At 40.6% G+C, this 19,624-nt stretch overlaps 1 protein-coding gene across 1 annotated transcript in view; it reads left to right on the top strand.

Annotated features, from left to right (window-relative positions):
• The window catches only part of LOC106088077 (DNA polymerase alpha subunit B), a 405,448-nt gene extending 385,832 nt beyond the window's left edge, over window positions 1–19,616 (top strand). The window contains exons 4-7 of the mRNA XM_059362150.1: window positions 16,200–16,515; window positions 16,821–17,512; window positions 17,581–17,764; window positions 19,373–19,616. Of these exons, the coding sequence (XP_059218133.1) occupies window positions 16,200–16,515; window positions 16,821–17,512; window positions 17,581–17,764; window positions 19,373–19,519 (1,339 nt within the window). The 3' untranslated portion in view covers window positions 19,520–19,616. The remainder of the gene's footprint in view (window positions 1–16,199; window positions 16,516–16,820; window positions 17,513–17,580; window positions 17,765–19,372) is intronic.
• The last annotated feature ends 8 nt before the right edge of the window (window positions 19,617–19,624 follow it).

The following is a 19,624-nucleotide window of genomic DNA, read 5'->3' on the forward strand; positions in this document are numbered from 1 at the left end:
GCCTCCTACGCCGGGCGACCCGGTCAACGGTCTCGCCTACGTGCCATTTGTCGAGCTACTCAATATAGTTGAAGAGATGGCCAGAGCGGGGTGGCAAAATGGGACTTAGTGCCGCACCGCTAAGGTGCTCTGACCTGTCATTGCCTGGACGAGAACCAAGGAGTTAAGACCAAAACAGAATAAACGCATAGAGCTTTGTTTTTGAGCGTTGCATTGAAAAATGCAACTCTGCAAACAAATCCCACAAAAGTTAAAAAAATTTTAAATTGAACGCCTAAAAACTCTACTTCACGTATGGCCGGGCGTACCAGCCACCGGTTTTGGCGAGTTCGGACTCAGTGCGTGGTTGCCGGTCCGCTAAGGCGCTCTAGCCTGTCATTGACTGGAAGAGAACGAAGGAGTTAAAGCTAAAACAGAATGAGCGCGAAGAGCTTTGCTTTTGAGCGTAGCGTATAAAAATGTAACTCTGCAAACAAATCCCAGAAAAGCAACGCGCAAAAATTAAAAATTAGTATGGCAACACAGAATGACGCTGGATTTCCGTCGTCAAAGTTGAAAAATCTCTAACTTTTGCGCGTTGCTTTTGCGGGATTTGTTTACAGCGGTGCATTTTCAAACGCAACGTTCAAAAAGGAGCCCTCTTGATGAGGATGAGGAGGAGACTATCGAGCATTTGCTCTTTCCATACTAGGATCTGCAGGGACGCAGGCTCCGTTTTCTTGGGAGGTGGTTCTTCTGCGATCTGGGTGATCTTCCGAACGTACGTCTGTAAGGTCTTGCATGAGGGATATGCGTTATACCATCCGCTCTGGCTCTCTCTTCTTGCTGTTTCTTTTATTCGAGTTTAACCCTGGACATGGTCCGAGGTCTCACATCTTCATTCTCTTCTATTACTTTCAAGGGAGAGAAGTTTTAGATGGCATAGTACCTCACAAATGCTGCCAGTATTAGGAGGGGTAAGCCATCGCTGAAAATTTTTTTTGATTGTCTCGCCAGGATTGGAACCCAGGCGTTCAGCGTCATAGGCGGACATGCTACCTCTGCGCTACGGTGGCTTCAAAGCAACTACCGGATACCAATTGAGAGACATTTGTGTTTCCCAAGATTAAATATTCTTAGACATTGGAGGCCACCGTAGCGCAGAAGTTAGTATGTCTGCCTATGACGGTGAACGGTTGGGTTCGAATCCTAGCGGGAACATCAGAAAAAAAATGTCAGCTCTGGTTTTCCCCTCTTAATGCTGGCAACATTTGTGAGGTACTATGCCGTGTAAAAACTTCTCTCCAAAGAGGTGTCGCACTACGGCACGCCGTTCGGACTCGGCTATAAAAAGGAGGCCCCCTATCATTGAGCATAAACTTGAATCGAACTGCACTAATGTGAGAAGTTTGCCCCTGATCCTTATTGGAATATTGCCCATGTATATTTGCATTTGCATACATAAAACCAACACATTGAAGAAATATTAAAATTTTACAAAAACCTTTAAAAAATGTACCATTTTTTTTTTACAAATTTTTAAAACTTAGTTCAACATTGTGAACTGATACATTTGGAGCTTGATTCGAAAGCACGAATTTAAAATTATAGAATTTCTTCAACAAATTTATCCATTTAACGCCCAACAATTATAGCTAATGGGCCGTTTCATCAGGTCTTTCGCTCCATGACAATATGACCGTAATTTCGCCCATTACTTCACACTTGAAAACTGTAACCCTTAAAGGCTACATGGGAAGATAGTAATATTGGAAGGTTGATTGTTGTGAGGATCTATAATTTCTATACAATTTTCCTCTCCATTTGAGACTTTTGTTTAGCTTAGAGAAATGATGCTTCTTGGGTTTTTTTTTTCTTTCAACTCCATGCTTGCCATCTCTCTCCGTTGCATTTTTAATGGATTTGGGCCATGTTGGGAGGTTATGCGCTTTATGGTACCGCAACACTCCATAACATGGCACTCGGCATGGTGCAATGTTGGTATGCCCAAAAATGAAATCAAAGCAAGCCAATAACTGCCAAACATTGAAATCATCCAAACCTTGGAACATAGCTAGCGACGAGAGACAGGCACACTCTGGGATACACTCTTGGGGGTTTTTGTGCGGTGTCGAAGTTTGTCTTGGAAATTTTCCGCTTTTCTTGGCTTAGTTTGAAATTTCAAACAAAGGCGATTTTTTTGTTTGCAGCAACTTACCTCCCTCTATGATAAAATGATGCTTATGGCAGGCTGGTAGGCTGGCTGGCATTTCATGTAAGCCACCAACAGACCCCAAAATATTGGAAGTATATCATCCGAAGAGAAGAAACCCCACAAAATCAGTGGGTTTCTTTGTTTTCCAATTCAAACACCAACTTCAGTGTGTCTCTTTCCATAGTTTAGAAATTTTTGGCACAAAAAAAAATGGCCAAAGTTAACCTAAGGTGATTTTTTTCTCCTAGATACACCACCAACACTACCAAGGCAAAGGCAAAAAAAATACAAAAAAAATCCCAACAACGGTGTTTCTTTCTTTAGAGATTTGAGTTGAAATTTCCTTGTGGCTGCATTTAGGGACCTCTGGATGCATTCATTGTCGTTCTTAGGATGATCATCGTGTTCATCATTCTCTTGATCATCATAACCATCATGCGGTTGTAAGTATGCATGGCACGTATGTTACACTCTTAAGAGTGTTGAATCGTGTTCACAACGTGATTACTGCCTCATGTTGTGTGCCACATTCATAAGGCAATTGTAGCCAAAAAAAAAAGAACTAAAAACGATCGCTCTATGTTTGCTTTGGGCTCCATTATGCAATTGTATGAGTGAGTGTGTTTGTTGCTGCCTCAAAATTTTTGAGTTGGTGGAACCACATTTGAAACGATCTGTTAAAATGCCAAGGCCTGTCAGGGGAAGGGCCTGAATCTTAGCCTACTCTATTGGTATATTCAAAAGGCAAGGTAGAAGGCAACCATGGCGTTGAGGTTAACATGTCCGCCTTTAACTCTTAATGCCTGGGTTCAAATCTCAACGATAATACCGGAAACAAGTAAAAGGGTTCTAAGTACGGCCGCGCCGAATCTTGGATACCCACCACCATGGATTGTGCTAAAAATATACCCTTGTTAACTCAGTTTGTATTTTACAACAACCAAATCGGGAATTGATTGAGGCTACTATGGTCTCAAGAAGTCATATCATATCGGGGTATCGGTTTTCAAGAGGCCTATATCTATTTGGGAACCTACAAGGTAGGATTTGTTGTGACTATCGACGGACACAAGCGTACTTCACGTATCAAATCGACCAAAAAACTAAGACTAGGGGTCGAATTCAGAGATCGGTTTATTGGAGGTCTATATCTATTTATGAACCTATCTGAATGGGATTTGGTGGGAGTGTTGGAGGTCATGTTAAAAATGTCAACCTAACCGGAGAAAAACTAAGGCTTTTAGGAGTTCATATGGCTGAAGCTTTGGGGTTTTTACGACCGATTCGGAACATACTTGGCAAAGATGCTGGAAGTCATAACAGAAGTCCTTGTGCCAAATTTCAACCAAATCGGATGAAAATTGAGGTTTCTAGGGGCTAAAGAAATCAAAACCGGATATAGGCTTATATGGAGGCTATATCAGTTTGTAGACCGATTCGGAACATATCTGACACAGATGTTGGAAGTCATAACAGAAGTCTTTGTACCAAATTTCAGACAAATCAGGTAAAAATTAAGGTTTCTAGGAGCTCAAGAAATCAAATCCGGGTATCGGTTTATATGGGGGCTATATCAGTTTGTAGACCGATTCGAAGCATACTTGGCACAGATGTTTGAAACCGAAACAGAAGTCTTTGTGCCAAATTTCAGTCAAATCGAAGGAAAAATGAGGCTTGTAGGAGCTCTAGAAGTCAAAACCGGAAGTCGGTTTATATGGGGGCTATATCAGTTTGTAGACCGATTCAAAGCATACTTGGCACAGATGTTGGAAGTCATAACAAGAGTCCTTGTACCAAATTTCTGACAAATCAGGTAAAAACTTTAAGGTTTCTAGGAGCTCAAGAAATCAAATACAGGTATCGGTTTATATGGAGGCTATATCAGTTTGTAGACCGATTCGGAACATACCTGACACAGATGTTGGAAGTCATAACAGAAGTCTTTGTACCAAATTTCAGACAAATCAGGTAAAAATTAAGGTTTCTAGGAGCTCAAGAAATCAAATCCGGGTATCGGTTTATATGGGGGCTATATCAGTTTGAAGACCGACTCGGAGCATACTTGGCACAGATGTTTGAAACCGAAACAGTAGTCTTTGTGCCAAATTTCCGACAAATCGAATGAAAATTGAGGTTTGTAGGAGCTCAAAAAATCAAAACCGGAAGTCGGTTTATATGGGGGCTATATCAGTTTGTAGACCGATTCAAAGCATACTTGGCACAGATGTTGGAAGTCATAACAAGAGTCCTTGTACCAAATTTCTAACAAATCAGGTAAAAACTTTAAGGTTTCTAGGAGCTCAAGAAATCAAATACAGGTATCGGTTTATATGGGGGCTATATCAGTTTGTAGACCGATTCGAAGCATACTTGGCACAGATGTTTCAAACCGAAACAGATGTCTGTGCCAAATTTCAGTCAAATCGAAGGAAAAATGAGGCTTGTAGGAGCTCTAGAAGTCAAAACCGGAAGTCGGTTTATATGGGGGCTATATCAGTTTGTAGACTGATTCGGAGCATACCTGAAACAGATGTTGGAAGTCATAACAGAAGTCCTTGTACCAAATTTCAGACAAATCAGGTAAAAATTAAGGTTTCTAGGAGCTCAAGAAATCAAATCCGGGTATCGGTTTATATGGGGGCTATATCAGTTTGTAGACCGACTCGGAGCATACTTGGCACAGATGTTTCAAACCGAAACAGATGTCTGTGCCAAATTTCAGTCAAATCGAAGGAAAAATGAGGCTTGTAGGAGCTCTAGAAGTCAAAACCGGAAGTCGGTTTATATGGGGGCTATATCAGTTTGTAGACTGATTCGGAGCATACCTGAAACAGATGTTGGAAGTCATAACAGAAGTCCTTGTACCAAATTTCAGACAAATCAGGTAAAAATTAAGGTTTCTAGGAGCTCAAGAAATCAAATCCGGGTATCGGTTTATATGGGGGCTATATCAGTTTGTAGACCGACTCGGAGCATACTTGGCACAGATGTTTGAAACCGAAACAGTAGTCTTTGTGCCAAATTTCCGACAAATCGAATGAAAATTGAGGTTTGTAGGAGCTCAAGAAATCAAATCCAGGTATCGGTTTATATGAAGGCTATATCAGTTTGTAGACCAATTCGGAGCATACCTGACACAGATGTTGGAAGTCATAACAGAAGTCCTTGTACCAAATTTCAGACAAATCAGGTAAACATTTAAGGTTTCTAGGAGCTCAAGAAATGAAATCCGGGTATCGGTTTTATGGGGGCCAAATCAGTTTGTAGACCGATTCGGAGCATACTTTGCACAGATGTTTGAAGTCAAAACAGAAGTCTTTGTGCCAAATTTCAGTCAAATCGAATAAAAATTGAGGCTTGTAGGGGCTCAAGAAGTTAAAATCGGGATTCGGTTGATATGGGATCTATACTAGTTTGTAGACCGATTCGAAGCTACTTGGCACAGATATTGGAGGTCGTAACAGAAGTCCTTTTCCGAAATTTCAATCAAATCGGATGAAAGTTGAGGCTTGTAGGGGCTCAAGAAATTAAAACCGGGGAACGGTTTATATGTGTGCTATATTATTGGGTTGCCCAAAAAGTAATTGCGGATTTTTTAAAAGAAAGTAAATGCATTTTTAATAAAACTTAGAATGAACTTTAATCAAATATACTTTTTTACACTTTTTTTCTAAAGCAAGCTAAAAGTAACAGCTGATAACTGACAGAAGAAAGAATGCAATCATTGAGTCACAAGCTGTGAAAAAATTTGTCGACGCCGACTATATGAAAAATCCGCAATTACTTTTTGGGCAACCCAATAGTTTTAAAACCGATTCGGAACATATTTGGCGTAAATATTAGAAGCCGGAACAGAAGCAATGCACATTTTCCTATGAACATTCCCTTAAAGAACTGGAACTAATTTCTCACAAATCAATGAATGCTGGCCGATTTAATTTTAAGTTCAATGATAAGGGGCCTCCTTTTTACATCCGAGTCCGAACGGCGTGCCGCAGAGCGACACCTCTTTAGGAAGAAGTTTTTACATGGCAAATTACCTCACACATGTCGCCAGCATTAGGAGGGGAAAAGCACCACTGAAAATTTTCTAAAATCCCTGCCAGGATTCGAACCCAGGTGTTCTGCGTCATAGGCGTAACGCTGTTCCGCCGGAACAGAAGCCTTTATGCCAAATTTCAACCAAATCGGACGAAAATTCGGACTTCTATGGGCTCAAGAAGTCAAAATCGGCGATCGGTTTATATGGTTGCTTTATTAGTTTAAAAACCGATTCCCAACATACTTCCCACAAATGATGGAATGCATAACAGAAGCCTCTTTTTCAAATTTCAGCTAAATCGGATGGAGGCTTCTAGGGCTCAAGAAATCAAAACCGGGGATTGGCTTATATAGGAGCCATATCCAAATCTGAACCGATATGAACCATTTGCAATTACCCAACCTTACCCCCCAACTAGTGCTGGAGACATTTCTTAAGTATCCACTCATCTGCTTACGGTGCCTGATTCAAATTGTTTATCAACGGAGTGGCCCTTTCACCTCCTCATACCCTCATAGCCAGCTAACCCAACCAGTGACATGTATTGGGGTGTTACTTTATGCCACTCATTTGCTACCGTGCCCGAATCCTAGTGTACGTCAACGGAGTGCACTCCCGCCATCTAGTGCCGGGGTGTTACTTTATGCCACTCATTTGCTACCGTGCCCGAATCCTAGTGTACGTCATAATGCTGTGTATAATGATGTACCTTATTGCCACTCATTTGCTATAGCGTCCGAATCAAGGTTTATGTTAGCTGAGAGCCCTCTCATGTCGAATGTACCCGAACGGTGTATTAAATGTGCCTCCTAATCACTAATCCGCGTATAGAATGTCCCTGCTTGTCACTCATTTGATACAGCGCCCGAATCCCTTTCATCAATGTAGTGCTCTTTCGCCTCCTCATGCCAACATCGGTAGTAAAAACACACGATGTCGTGTATTGGGATGTAATTTCTCATCACTCATTTAGTACTGCGCACGACCCCAATTCAAGTCAAGGGAGTGCCCTCTCGCCTCCTGGTGCCGTTATGGCAAGTGAATCCGAACACTGCAGACTTTTAGAGTATGCCTCATAACCACCAACCCTCGTATCGTATATTTTGGTTCTCTCCTTGGTACTCTTTTGCTACAGGGACCGAATCCCACTCTTTGTCAACGGAGTTCCCTCTGGCCGTTTTGTGCTGTCTTAATGAGTGCATCAGAAACGTGTGTTTTCTTGCCTTTAATTTGTTACGAATCCCCGTTTATGTAAACGGAGAATCCCCGTTTATGTAACGGAGTACTTTCTCATCTTCTAGAGCAGGCATCGCCTATGAACCCGTTCGGGTATAAGGGTGTGCCTAATATGCCACCAATCCGCGCATCGTGCCTTATGTTAGGGTTTGCTCTTTGCCAGTCCACTGCTACCACCCCCTGCACCTCATTGTTCTCGAACGAAGTGCCCCCTCGCCTACTGCCGTGATCTCCAGTGAACAGTGCTGTGTATTATGGTGTGCCTTCTTGTCTCTCATTAGCTACTGCGCCCAAAGCCCAGTGTATGCCAACGAAGTACCCACTTGTCTGCTTGTGCCGTCATCGCAAGTGAATCCGTACAGTGCCTTCATGCCAGAGGCCACCGTAGCGCAGAGGTTTGTTTTGTCTGTCTTTGACGCTCAAAGCCTGGGTTCGAATCCTGGGTAGAACATCAGAGTTAGGAATTTTCAGCGGTGGTTTTCCCCTCTTTATGCGACTTTTTTGAGGTACTAAACCATTTGGTATGCCAGCTTTGTAAAAACTTCTCAACAAAGAGGTGTCGCACTGCGGCACGCCTTGAACTTAGACTTGAATCGGACAGCCCCAATAATATGCGAGAAGTTTGCCCTTGTGTCTTAGTGAAATGTTCATTGGCAATTTTACATTTGCTTCATGCCACTCATTTGCTACGGCCCCCGACACCTGAGTTATATAAATTAAGTGTGCTATCGCCTCCTCGTGTCGTTATCGCCAACGAACCCAAACGATAGATTGTGCTTTTTGGCCACCAATCCGAGTATCGTGCCGTATATATGGGAGCTTTCATGCCACTCATCTGTTTATGGCGCCTGAAACTTATTTTGAACAACGCAGTGCCCTGACCGCTAATGAACCGGAACAGTCCCTTCCTGCCACCCTTTTACTACCGCACTTTAAACCCGGATTTTGTAGACTGATTGCCCTCTCGGCTTCTCGTGCCGTCATCGCCAACGAACCCAAACGGTACCGTGTATTAGCGTGTGCCTTCATGCCAACAATCTGTATCGTTTATTAGAGTCGATAAGAGTAGAGTAGCTTAGTGTAGAGTAGTGAAGAGTAGAGTAGAGAAGGGTTGTGTTGAGTAGAACAAAGAACATTAGAGTAGAATGAAGTGGAGTAGAGTACAGTAGAATAGAGTAGAGTTGTGTAGAGAAAATAAGAGTAGAGTAGAATGGAGAAGAGTTTAGTAGAGTTGAGTAGTGTAGACTAGTGTAGAGTAGAGTGAAGTAGAGTAGAGTGAAGTAGAGTAGAGTACAGTAGAGTAGGGTAGGGTAGAGTGGTGTGGAGTAAAGTAGAGTGGAGTTAAATAGAGGAGAGCTGAGTGAGTAGAGTAGCGTTGAGAAAGGTAGAGTACAATAGAATAGAATAGAGAAGATTAATGAAGATTGGAGTAGAGTACAGTAGAGGAGAGTGGAGAAGAGTTGAGTGGTGCTGAGTAGTGTTGTAGTGTAGTAGTGTATAGTGTGGAGTAGAGTAAAATAGAGTAGAGTAGAGTAAAGAAGAGTAGAGTAGATTAAAGTAGATTAGAGTAGGGTAGAATAGAGAAGGGAACAGTGGAGTAGAATGGAGTGGAGTAGAGTACAGTAGAATAGAGTAGAGTTGAGTACTGTTGAGTAGAAAATAATAGTGTCGAAAAGTGTAGAATAGAGTAGAGTAGAGTAGAGTAGAGTAGAGTAGAGTAGAGTAGAGTAGAGTAGAGTAGAATAGAATAGAATGGAGTAGAGTTGAGTAGAGTTGAGTAGAGTAGAGTAGATTGGAGTAGAGTAAAGTAGAGTAGAGTAGAGAAGAGTAAAGTAGAGTAGAGCAGACTAGAGTAGAGTAGAGTAGAGTAGAGTAGAGTAGAGTAGAGTAGAGTAGAGTAGAGTAGAGTAGAGTAGAGTAGAGTAGAGTAGAGTAGAGTAGAGTAGAGTAGAGTAGAGTAGAGTAGAGTAGAGTAGAGTAGAGTAGAGTAGAGTAGAGTAGAGTAGAGTAGAGTAGAGTAGAGTAGAGTAGAGTAGAGTAGAGTAGAGTAGAGTAGAGTAGAGTAGAGTAGAGTAGAGTAGAGTAGAGTAGAGTAGAGTAGAGTAGAGTAGAATAGAGTAGAGTAAAGTAGAGTTAAGTAGAGTGGAGTGAAAAAACTTGCAGCGTGGTTATTCCCTCCTAGTACTGGCGACACTTATGAGGTTATATGATATATAAACACTTCTGGCCAAAAAGTTGTCTCACTGCGGCTCGCCTCGGACTATAGAAAGGACTCGTTCTCGGCTATAAAAAGGAGGTTCCTTTTCATTGAGCTTTAAACTGAATGGGACAGCACTAATTGATATTTGAGATATATTCGTTAATGGGCTAATTTGCATATTACAGTATGCCTCCCTGTGACTCATCTGCTTACCGCACCCGAACCTCATTATTTAGCAACGGAGTGCTATGCCGCCTTCTGTCGTAGTGGCAATTCGTCCCAACCAATGCCATGAAATAGGCTGTGTCTCCTAGCCACTAATCCGGGTGGCGTGGAGTATATAGGGATGTGCCATTCATTTGCTTATCCCGCCAGAAAATCTTTGTTTACCTAAGCAACGGAGTGCCCTGCCACCTTTTGTCGTAGTGGCAATTCGTCCCAACGAGTGCCATGAATTAGGCTGTGCCTCCCAGTCACTAATCCGGGTATCGGGACGTATATTAGGATGTGCCACTCATCTGCTTACCCCACATAGTGCCTTCTCGCCACCTCGTGCCATGAACGCCAGTGAAACCGAAAAATACCGAAAATTAGGTTGAGCCTCCTAGCTACCAATTTATGTATAATGTTGTATATTGGGTGTTCCTCCTTGCCCACCGAGCCCAAATATCATTCTAAAGCAACGTGGGCACCACGTCTCCTTAGAGAAAAAGATATAAAAACCTCAAAATCGAAATCTTCTTTAATAATTTATTGGCATTCTTCTTTGGAACTTGTAAGGCCCCTTGTTTTAATAATCCTAAAGAAAATTTTCAACATGTTTGTGTATTAGCCCAAAATAGTTACCGAAATTTTGCTCCTTAGATAGTTTTCTTCTTCTTCTTCTTAAGCTGAACGTAAGAAGCAGAGTGGCGAAAAAGCTTAGAGCGATCTTTTGAACCTTCATGGTGTTTGGCCATTTTTTCAGCACAAGTTTTTTTTTTTATTTCGTTGCCAGCTAAATCCATGCACTAAAAGTCATATCATGATTATAATTTGTGTGTGTATCCAAGGAAGCAGGAAAAAATGAGCATCGAATGAAAACAAATGGCAAAGCAGGCAGGCAGTCAGTCAGGCAGGCGATCATAGCCAAGAGCCAGACAGAAATGTTAAATAAATAATCGTGGTCTTTGGGTGACTCTTGGTGGTCACAAAGTTTAGTGACATAGAAATTTAAATAAAAGCATAGAGCTGTGGTAAGGCAAGGCATAACGACAGTCAGTCAGTCAGAGACACAACGTAGGTCCCCCTGCAATGTCTAAGACAAAAGTCTGCTAAAGACCAAACACCAGACGTTTGGATAGCAAACAAAGAAAACAAACAGCCAAGAAATTTGCCAAACTCCACACGTTTTTCTGCCTTCTCAATGTAAATCGCCTCAAATGAAAAAAAAAAACAGAAAAAACACAACAACAAAGTGTTTATGCCCCGATAGCCTTTCGCCCCCTCTTAAAGAAATGCCACAAAAATTCTAGGCTAAAAATGCCAAATTCTAGAAATTTTATCCCAAATTTATATCAAATATTTGACATTTTGTAACTGCCATGCCATAACGTCGCCACTACTTCTACACTACCATCGTCTTTAGCACCACATGAAAGTTTTATGGTCTGGCCTGCGCCGTTCTTTTGCCACTCCATCTAGTCTCAATCTCAAATCAAATCATCCACCTCCGCATAGCATAGGTGGCAGTGTGGTTTCTTGTTATGTTGAATACGTTGTGGTATGAGCCGATTTTCCTCAAATCTAAAAAAGGCCAAAACTCTTTAGCAAATCGATTTTGCTTGTTAGCCCAGAATGCAGAATGCACATATCAGCTGAATGTTGGTTCTGTCCGTCCGTCTCTCTCTCTCTCTTCCTTTGCTCCAGCAGCTAGGTTGGCATGTCGTTAATATTCGTAAATTATCTTCCAGCCATACTGACAAATTATTCACGTAACGAAAATCTTAGATTGCATGGCTATTTTAGCCAATGCTCAGCCATCAACAACTTTGCACCTCATTTTCAGCCATTAAAACCCAACTCCTCTGGAAGTGTTTTGAATATGAAATGTTTTTTTTTCGAATTGTGTTTGTTAACCGTAATTTAAATTATTGAACAGCTTGCTTCGACGTTTCCTCTTATTTATGGCCACATCCACATGTGGCTTGAAATCTTGTCATGTAGTGATTGAGAATAAAAATCTAAAACCTTGAGCAAATAGAAGAAAAAATGTAAAAAAAATAAGATTTTCAAAATTAGCATTTTTTGAAAACTACTGCAAGACCTTCTTCTATCATTTATTAGCTGCCACTAAATTGGCATATTGGACTTCAAATAGAAATTGTAACGTGGTTTTATCTTCAGCAGAGTTTGCTGGTCCAGAGATTACCATTAAGGACCTACATTCGCGTGAGTCAGTGCGGCGCTTCCGCCAGTAGTTTTTATACCCTCCACAATAGGATGGAGGTAAACTAATTTCGTCATTCTATTTGTAACACCTCGAAATATATATTCTTGATCGTCATGACATTTTAAGTGGATCTAGCCATGTCCGTCCGTCCGTCTGTCGAAAGCACGCTAACTTTCCATGGAGTAAAACTAAAAGCTTGGAATTTTGCACAAATACTGCCTATTAGTGTAGGTCGGTTGGGATTGTAAATGGTCCACATCGTTTCATGTTTTGATACAGCTGGCATATAAACCTATCTTGGGTCTTGACTTCTTGAGCTTCTAGAGGGCGCTATTCTTATTCGATTTGACTGAAATTTGGCGTGACTTACAACAACTGCGCTAAGTATGGTCTACATCAGTCACCTGATATAGCTGTCATATAAACGATCTCCCGATTAGACTCCTCTAGAGGGCGCAATTGTCATCCAATTTGGTTGAAATTTTGCATATATCGTTCTGGTATGGCTTCCAATAACTCTGCTTAGTATGGTTTACATCAGTCAATAACCAGATATACCTGCCATATAAACCGATCTCCCGATTAGACTTAGCTGCCATATAAACCTATCTTGGGTCTTGACTTCTTGAGCTTCTAGACGGCGCAATTCTTATCCGATTTGGCTGAAATTTTGCGGGAGGTCTTGGTTGTTATGACTTCCAACAACTGTACTAAGTATGGTCTAAATCAGTCCATAACCTGATTTAGCTGCCATATAAACTAATCTCCCGATTAGAATTCTCGAGCCTCTAGAGGGCGTAATTGTCATCCAATTTGGTTGAAATTTTGCACATATCGTTCTGGTATGACTTCCAATAACTGTGCTTAGTATGGTCTAAATCAGTCAATAACCTGATATATCTGCCATATACAATAAACCGATCTCCCGATTAGATTTCTTGAGTCTCTAGAGGGCGCTATTGTCATCCAATTTGGTTGAAATTTTTATCATATCGTTCTAATATGACTTCCTAAAACTGTGCTAAGTATGGTCTAAATCAGTCAATAACCTGATATAGCCGCCATATAAACCGATCTCCCGATTAGATTTATTGAGCCTCTAGAGGGCGCAATTATCATCCAATTTGATTGAAATTTTACACATATTCTGGTATGACTTCCAACAACTGCGCTAAGTATGGTCTAAATCAGTCCATAACCTGATTTAGCTGCCATATAAACTGAGCCTCTATAGGGCGTTATTGTCATCCAATTTGTTTGAAATTTTGCACATATCATTTTGGTGTGACTTCAAATAACTGTGCTAAGTATAGTCTAAATCGGTCCATAATCTGATATAGCTGCCATATAAACCGATCTCCCGATTAGACTTCTTTAGCCTCTATAGGGCGCACTTGTCATCCAAGTTGGTTGAAATTTTGCACATATCGTTCTGGTATGACTTCCTATAACTGTGCGAACTATGGTCTAAATCAGTCCATAACCTGATATAGCTGTCATATACACCGATTGAACCTCTAGAGGGCGCAATTGTCATCCAATTTGGTTGAAATTTTGCACATATCGTTCTGGCATGACTTCCTATGACTGTGCTATGTATGATATAGCTGCCATATAAACCGATCTCCCGATTAGACTTCTTGAACCTCTAGAGGGCGCAATTGTCATCCAATTTGGTGGAAATTTAGCACTTGTCGTTTTGGTATGACTTTCAACAACTGCGACAAATATGGTTCGAATCTTTTTATAACCTGATATAGCCCGATTTGACTTCTGAAATCCTAGACGTCGCAAATTCTTATTCGATTTGGCTGAAATTTTGCACGAGGGCACAATGATAAGGGGCCTCCTTTGTGTAGCCGAGTCCGAACGGCGTGCCGCAGTGCGACACCTCTTTGGAGAGAAGTTTTACATGGCATAGTACCTCTCAAATGTTGCCAGCATTAGAAGGGGAAAACCGCCGCAGAAAATTTTTTCTGATGGTCTCGCCAAGATTCGAACCCAGGCGTTCAGTGTCATAGGCGGACATGCCAGCCTCTGCGCTACAGTCTCCTCCCATCGCACAGTGGGAAAAAATAGAAAAAACTAGTAAAAATATGCCGCATGAGAAGAGGTAGATATATCTCTTTGGCGGCCGAATCATCTAACGCCTTGAAATTTTGCACACGATCTCGCTCTAAGCATTCTAAATTTCAAAGATATATCTCTACCCGTTCTCACTCGGCATATTTTTGACTACTTTTTTCCCACTGTGCATCGCCTTAAGTCGCATAACCGCAGTGACAGTCTTATATTGGCTTGCCCAAAAAGTAATTGCGGATTTTTCATATAGTCGGCGTTGACAAATTTTTTCACAGCTTGTGACTCTGTAATTGCATTCTTTCTTCTGTCAGTTATCAGCTGTAACTTTAAGCTTGCTTTAGAAAAAAAGTGTAAAAAAAATATATTTGATTAAAGTTCATTCTAAGTTTTATTAAAAATGCATTTACTTTCTTTTAAAAAATCCGCTATTACTTTTTGGGCAACCCAATACTTAATCATTTGTCTACATATGTCATACATCTAAAATTGTTTCCTGGTCCAATTGGGCGTAGTTCCCATCGCCCCGCCTATTCCAAGACAAAAAATTTTTAAACCCACTGTAATGTCCTCTCCATCACTGTCCAGCATAATACTGAAGCGCAAGTTAGTATCAGTCTAATCACTCTACTGAATAGCCGATAGCCTATCTTCTGAGTGAGGCCCCAATGCAAGCCTACGTCCTTACTCTTTAATGCAGGTTTCCTATTGACGCCTCAATTATCCCGCAATCATATGATCTACTCTTATCCTTAATCCTCCCTCTCCCATCGCACAGTGGGAGAAAATTTAAAAAAAAAAACTTGTAAAAATATGCAATGTAAGAACGGGAGTCTGTAATTGCATTCTTTCTTCTGTCAGTTATCAGCTGTTATTTTTAGCTTGCTTTAGAAAAAAAGTGTAAAAAAAGTATATTTCATTAAAGTTCATTCTAAGTTTTATTAAAAATTCATTTACACTCTTTTAAAAAATCCGCAATTACTTTTTGCACACGATCTCGCTAACACCTCAACTCTAACCATTCCAAATTTCAAAGAGATATCTCTACCCGTTCTCACGCCGCATATTTTTTACTAGCTTTTTTTCGATTTTCTCCCACTGTGCGTCGCTTTAATTCGCATAACCGCAGTGATAGCCTTATACTTAATCATACATCTACATATGTCAATACATCTAAAATTGTTTCCAGGTCCAAGTAGGCGTGGTTCCCATCGCCCCGCCTATGCCAAGACAACACATTCTCTAAACCTACTGTATTGTCCTCTCCATCGCCGTCCACCATAATACCGAGCCGTAAGATAGACTACCTTCGGTGTTAGGCCCCAATTCAAGCCTACGTTATTCCTTTATAGTAACCAGCATAAGTGAACCCTCTCTGTACGCTCCCGGATGTCCGGGTGTGTTACTTGAGGGCACGTATCAAATCCGATTTGACTGAAATCTTACACAATGACTTTTGTTATGGTTTTCTATTGGGTTGCCCAAAAAGTAATTGCGGATTTTTCATATAGTCGGCGTTGACAAATTTTTTCACAGCTTGTGACTCTGTAATTGCTTTCTTTCTTCTGTCAGTTATCAGCTGTTACTTTTAGCTTGCTTCAGAAAAAAAGTGTAAAAAAAGTATATTTGATTAAAGTTCATTCTAAGTTTTATTAAAAATGCATTTACTTTCTTTTAAAAAATCCGCAATTAATTTTTGGGCAAACCATCATTACCAAGTATTGCGGCAGTCCTTTACAAACTCACTTAGACAATTTTAAGTCTATTGTGATACCACAGTAGCGACAGACCAAGGCTTCTGGCGGGAATCAAACCCACGACCCCTGCACTGGTAATCCAAGCACGTTACCAACTCTGCTACAGGGGCACCTCTCCTATATAAACCTGATTTGTTTTTTAAAGCACCAGTGGGCTTTATTCTGTTATGACTGAACATTTACGACTTCTTATTTTTCATGAAAATTTTTTTTATATAGAATTTTCATTAATCTGTACTGTTTTTTCTTCTGTTTTATAGCGGAACACCACGCACACACATTGCTGCTGCAGGATCGGGTAAAATCGTTTACACTTTCGGCAATCCCTCCTTGATCACCAATGCCCATTGGTCGCTTAAGACACCGCTTCCAAGAATCACGGTTAAGCAACTGCTGCAACATGAGGGGACCTGTTTGGGTCCCGGAACCAAAGTCAAATACATGTTTGACAATCTCTATGAGAAAGCGGAAATTGTAGGGGATCGTGTCTTTGAAATTGGCAAAGGTCTGTGCCAAAAGGTATTTGGTGAAGGGACAGAGGGCTATGAATTATCACAGGTGGATATGCATTCGCAGGTAAGGCAAAAACATGAGCTTTGTATTGGGTTGCCCAAAAAGTAATTGCGGATTTTTCATATAGTCGGCGTTGACAAATTTTTTCACAGCTTGTGACTCTGTAATTGCATTCTTTCTTCTGTCAGGTATCAGCTGTCAGTTTTAGCTTGCTTTAGAAAAAAAGTGTAAAAAAAGTATATTTGATTAAGTTTTATTAAAAATGCATTTACTTTCTTTTAAAAAAGCCGCAATTACTTTTTGGGCAACCAATATTTGATTCCTAATTATTTCGTTTTTACAAATTTTCCAAAATGTAAACTTTTCAGGATCTGATCAAAACCATTGGCATTATACACAGCGATTACGATGGACCGCTTGATCCCTCATCCACCATCTTGGTTGGCTCCGATGAGTCCATGTGCCATACGGTACGTTTAAATTTCTCCAAAACAAAATCTGTTGGCGTATTTCCCGGACAAGTTGTTATGGTCACTGGCATGAATCCCAAAGGTGATGTACTCATGGTTGAGGAAGTTATCACCGAACAAAATCTACAACCACCTAAACCACCACAAATTGCTGATCGTTTGAGTTTTGTCATTGCCGCTGGTCCCTATACCCATGATGATGATTTAGTATACGATCCATTGCAGGATTTGGTTATGTATTTAAAAGAGAATCGTCCCAATGTCTTGATTCTATGTGGACCCTTTATGGAAGCCGATCATAAAATCATCAACGATAATGTCACTTTGGCAGAAACATTTGAGGCTTTCTTTGAGAAAATGATAACAGGCATAGTGGAGGCTATAGGTCAAGAGACCACCATATTGGTGGTGGCCTCACATCGTGATGCCCACACCGATTGTGTTTATCCCACAATGTCCATACAGATGAAGAAGAGTTTTGCCAATGTGCACATGCTGCCCGATCCCTCAATGATTGATTTGAATGGTCTGGTTATTGGTATGACTTCCACCGATATTGTAGATCATATTTTATCCGAGGAGTTGGCTGTGTAAGTAGTGAAATGATTTTTAATAGAATTCGATTAATCGTTGATTGATGTTTCTTTGCCTATTCCAGTAATGCTGGTGATAAAGTCAAACGTGTTGTCAATTATCTACTGCATCAGAAATCCTTTTATCCCCTAAACCATCCCAAGGAGGATCAAATGTGTTTGGACAGTGATTTGGCTAGCAAATATGCAAACATAGATAGAATACCCAATATTCTGATATTGCCCAGTACTCAAAAATGTTTTCTAAGGGTAAGTATTAAAGGCTGGTAGGCCACAAATCCGGGACAATTTGGGGCCCAAATAGCTTTTTTCATAATTTGTCGGGTAGCCCCAGAGTAATTTACCATGTGGGAGTGATAAACATCCACACTTGCCTGACCGTTATGACAAATTTTTGGGAATGGTTTTGGCTACTGATATCTGCTTTGTGGCGTCGTAGACGATGCCCCAGAATGAATCTTGGTTGACGGTATAAGATGTATACCTCCCAGCCAGAATGAAGTCATTATAGCTGCACGCAAGATGAAAAAACCAGGCAGCCAAAACCGATGGGTTGCCAGCTGAACTAATGAAGTTCGAAGGCAGCACCCTGATAAGGCATATTCACCAACTTATCTGTGTAATGGGGTTTCATGAGTTGAATTTTTGCATACTATTGGGTTGCCCAAAAAGTAATTGCGGATTTTTTAAAAGAAAGTAAATGCATTTTTAATAAAACTTAGAATGAACTTTAATCAAATATACTTTTTTTACACTTTTTTTCTAAAGCAAGCTAAAAGTAAAAGCTGATAACTGACAGAACAAAGAATGCAATTACAGAGTCACAAGCTGTGAAAAAATTTGTCAACGCCGACTATATGAAAAATCCGCAATTACTTTTTGGGCAACCCTACCTCACAAATTTTGTCAGCATTAGGAGGGGTCGCATGTGTATGCGGGTTGACGCAGATGTATGCGGGTGAAATAAACTCCGTTGCTTCTGTGTCAGAGGCTCAATGCCAGAAAGTTGACAAAAATGATTGATGAGACGTGGCTCGTACACCGGCGCTTGACGGAGATGTGAGATAAACAGACTGATAGCAAGCATTGGAACAGATTAAAGAGCTTTTATGTGTGATAGGATACGAATCTGACATCCAAGGAAAACACCGGCAGCTATATTTAGTCGTTAGCTCTTATTGTGAAACTTAAAATGCACTGCACCATTTCCACTTACCTTGACAGTGCCCTCATCATTTGATTGTCCTCTTTCGATGCTGACGAAGCTTTTATTTAACCCATAGAATAACGGCAACTTTTTCACAACGTTCCTTAGGCTGCTACATTGTTATTGTCGACCACGGTCATTGGGGAAAACCAACTCCTGTGCGGTGTAGTTGGATTAATTTTTTTAGTCGAGAACCCTGCCTAGCTATTGTGGTTGCCACAAATTGTCGACCACGGACATTGGGAAAAGCAACTCCTGCGCGGTGTTGTTGGACTCATTTTTGTAGTCGAGAACACAGCGTTGCTATTATTATTGCCACAAAAGCTCAAAACTAGGACAAATAACTTAACTCTGTGCGTTTTATGGAAAATCTAAGAAAGTAGTTGAATCAAAGGAAAATAAAATAGAATAAATCTGTAGGCTTAAGCGATCGTCTGGGACTGCCGTGGTCACATTTAACGCTTTTATCAAAAATTAGCAAATTTGTGGTTACATTTTAGATATTGTGTTAATCGTTGAAAAAACCCACTATGACAAAAATAGGCCCTTAACAAAAATAAAATCGCTGTGAAATCTGCATATAAGACTTTAATTAAAAACTAAAGCTAAAATTGATTCATATTTCCTCAATGTGTTGTTTTCCTTTTCAGGTTGTTAACGGCTGTCTGGCCATCAATCCTGGACGTTTGGCCGACAACATTGGTGGTACTTTTGCTCGCTTCATTATAAATCCCCCAGCACCCAAGGAGGAGGCCAATCTATTTAATTATGTCGGCTGTCAAGTGCGAAAAGTTTAAGTGGACTATAGACCAGAACATCAAGGACTTGTAACAACAACAATTTAAGATGCCAGTAGACAGTTTTCATTAAAACAACTCATTTTTTAAAATAAAAACTATGAA

The sequence above is a fragment of the Stomoxys calcitrans genome, chromosome 2, assembly GCF_963082655.1.
Source record: "Stomoxys calcitrans chromosome 2, idStoCalc2.1, whole genome shotgun sequence".
NCBI classification, from domain to species: Eukaryota; Metazoa; Arthropoda; class Insecta; order Diptera; family Muscidae; genus Stomoxys; species Stomoxys calcitrans.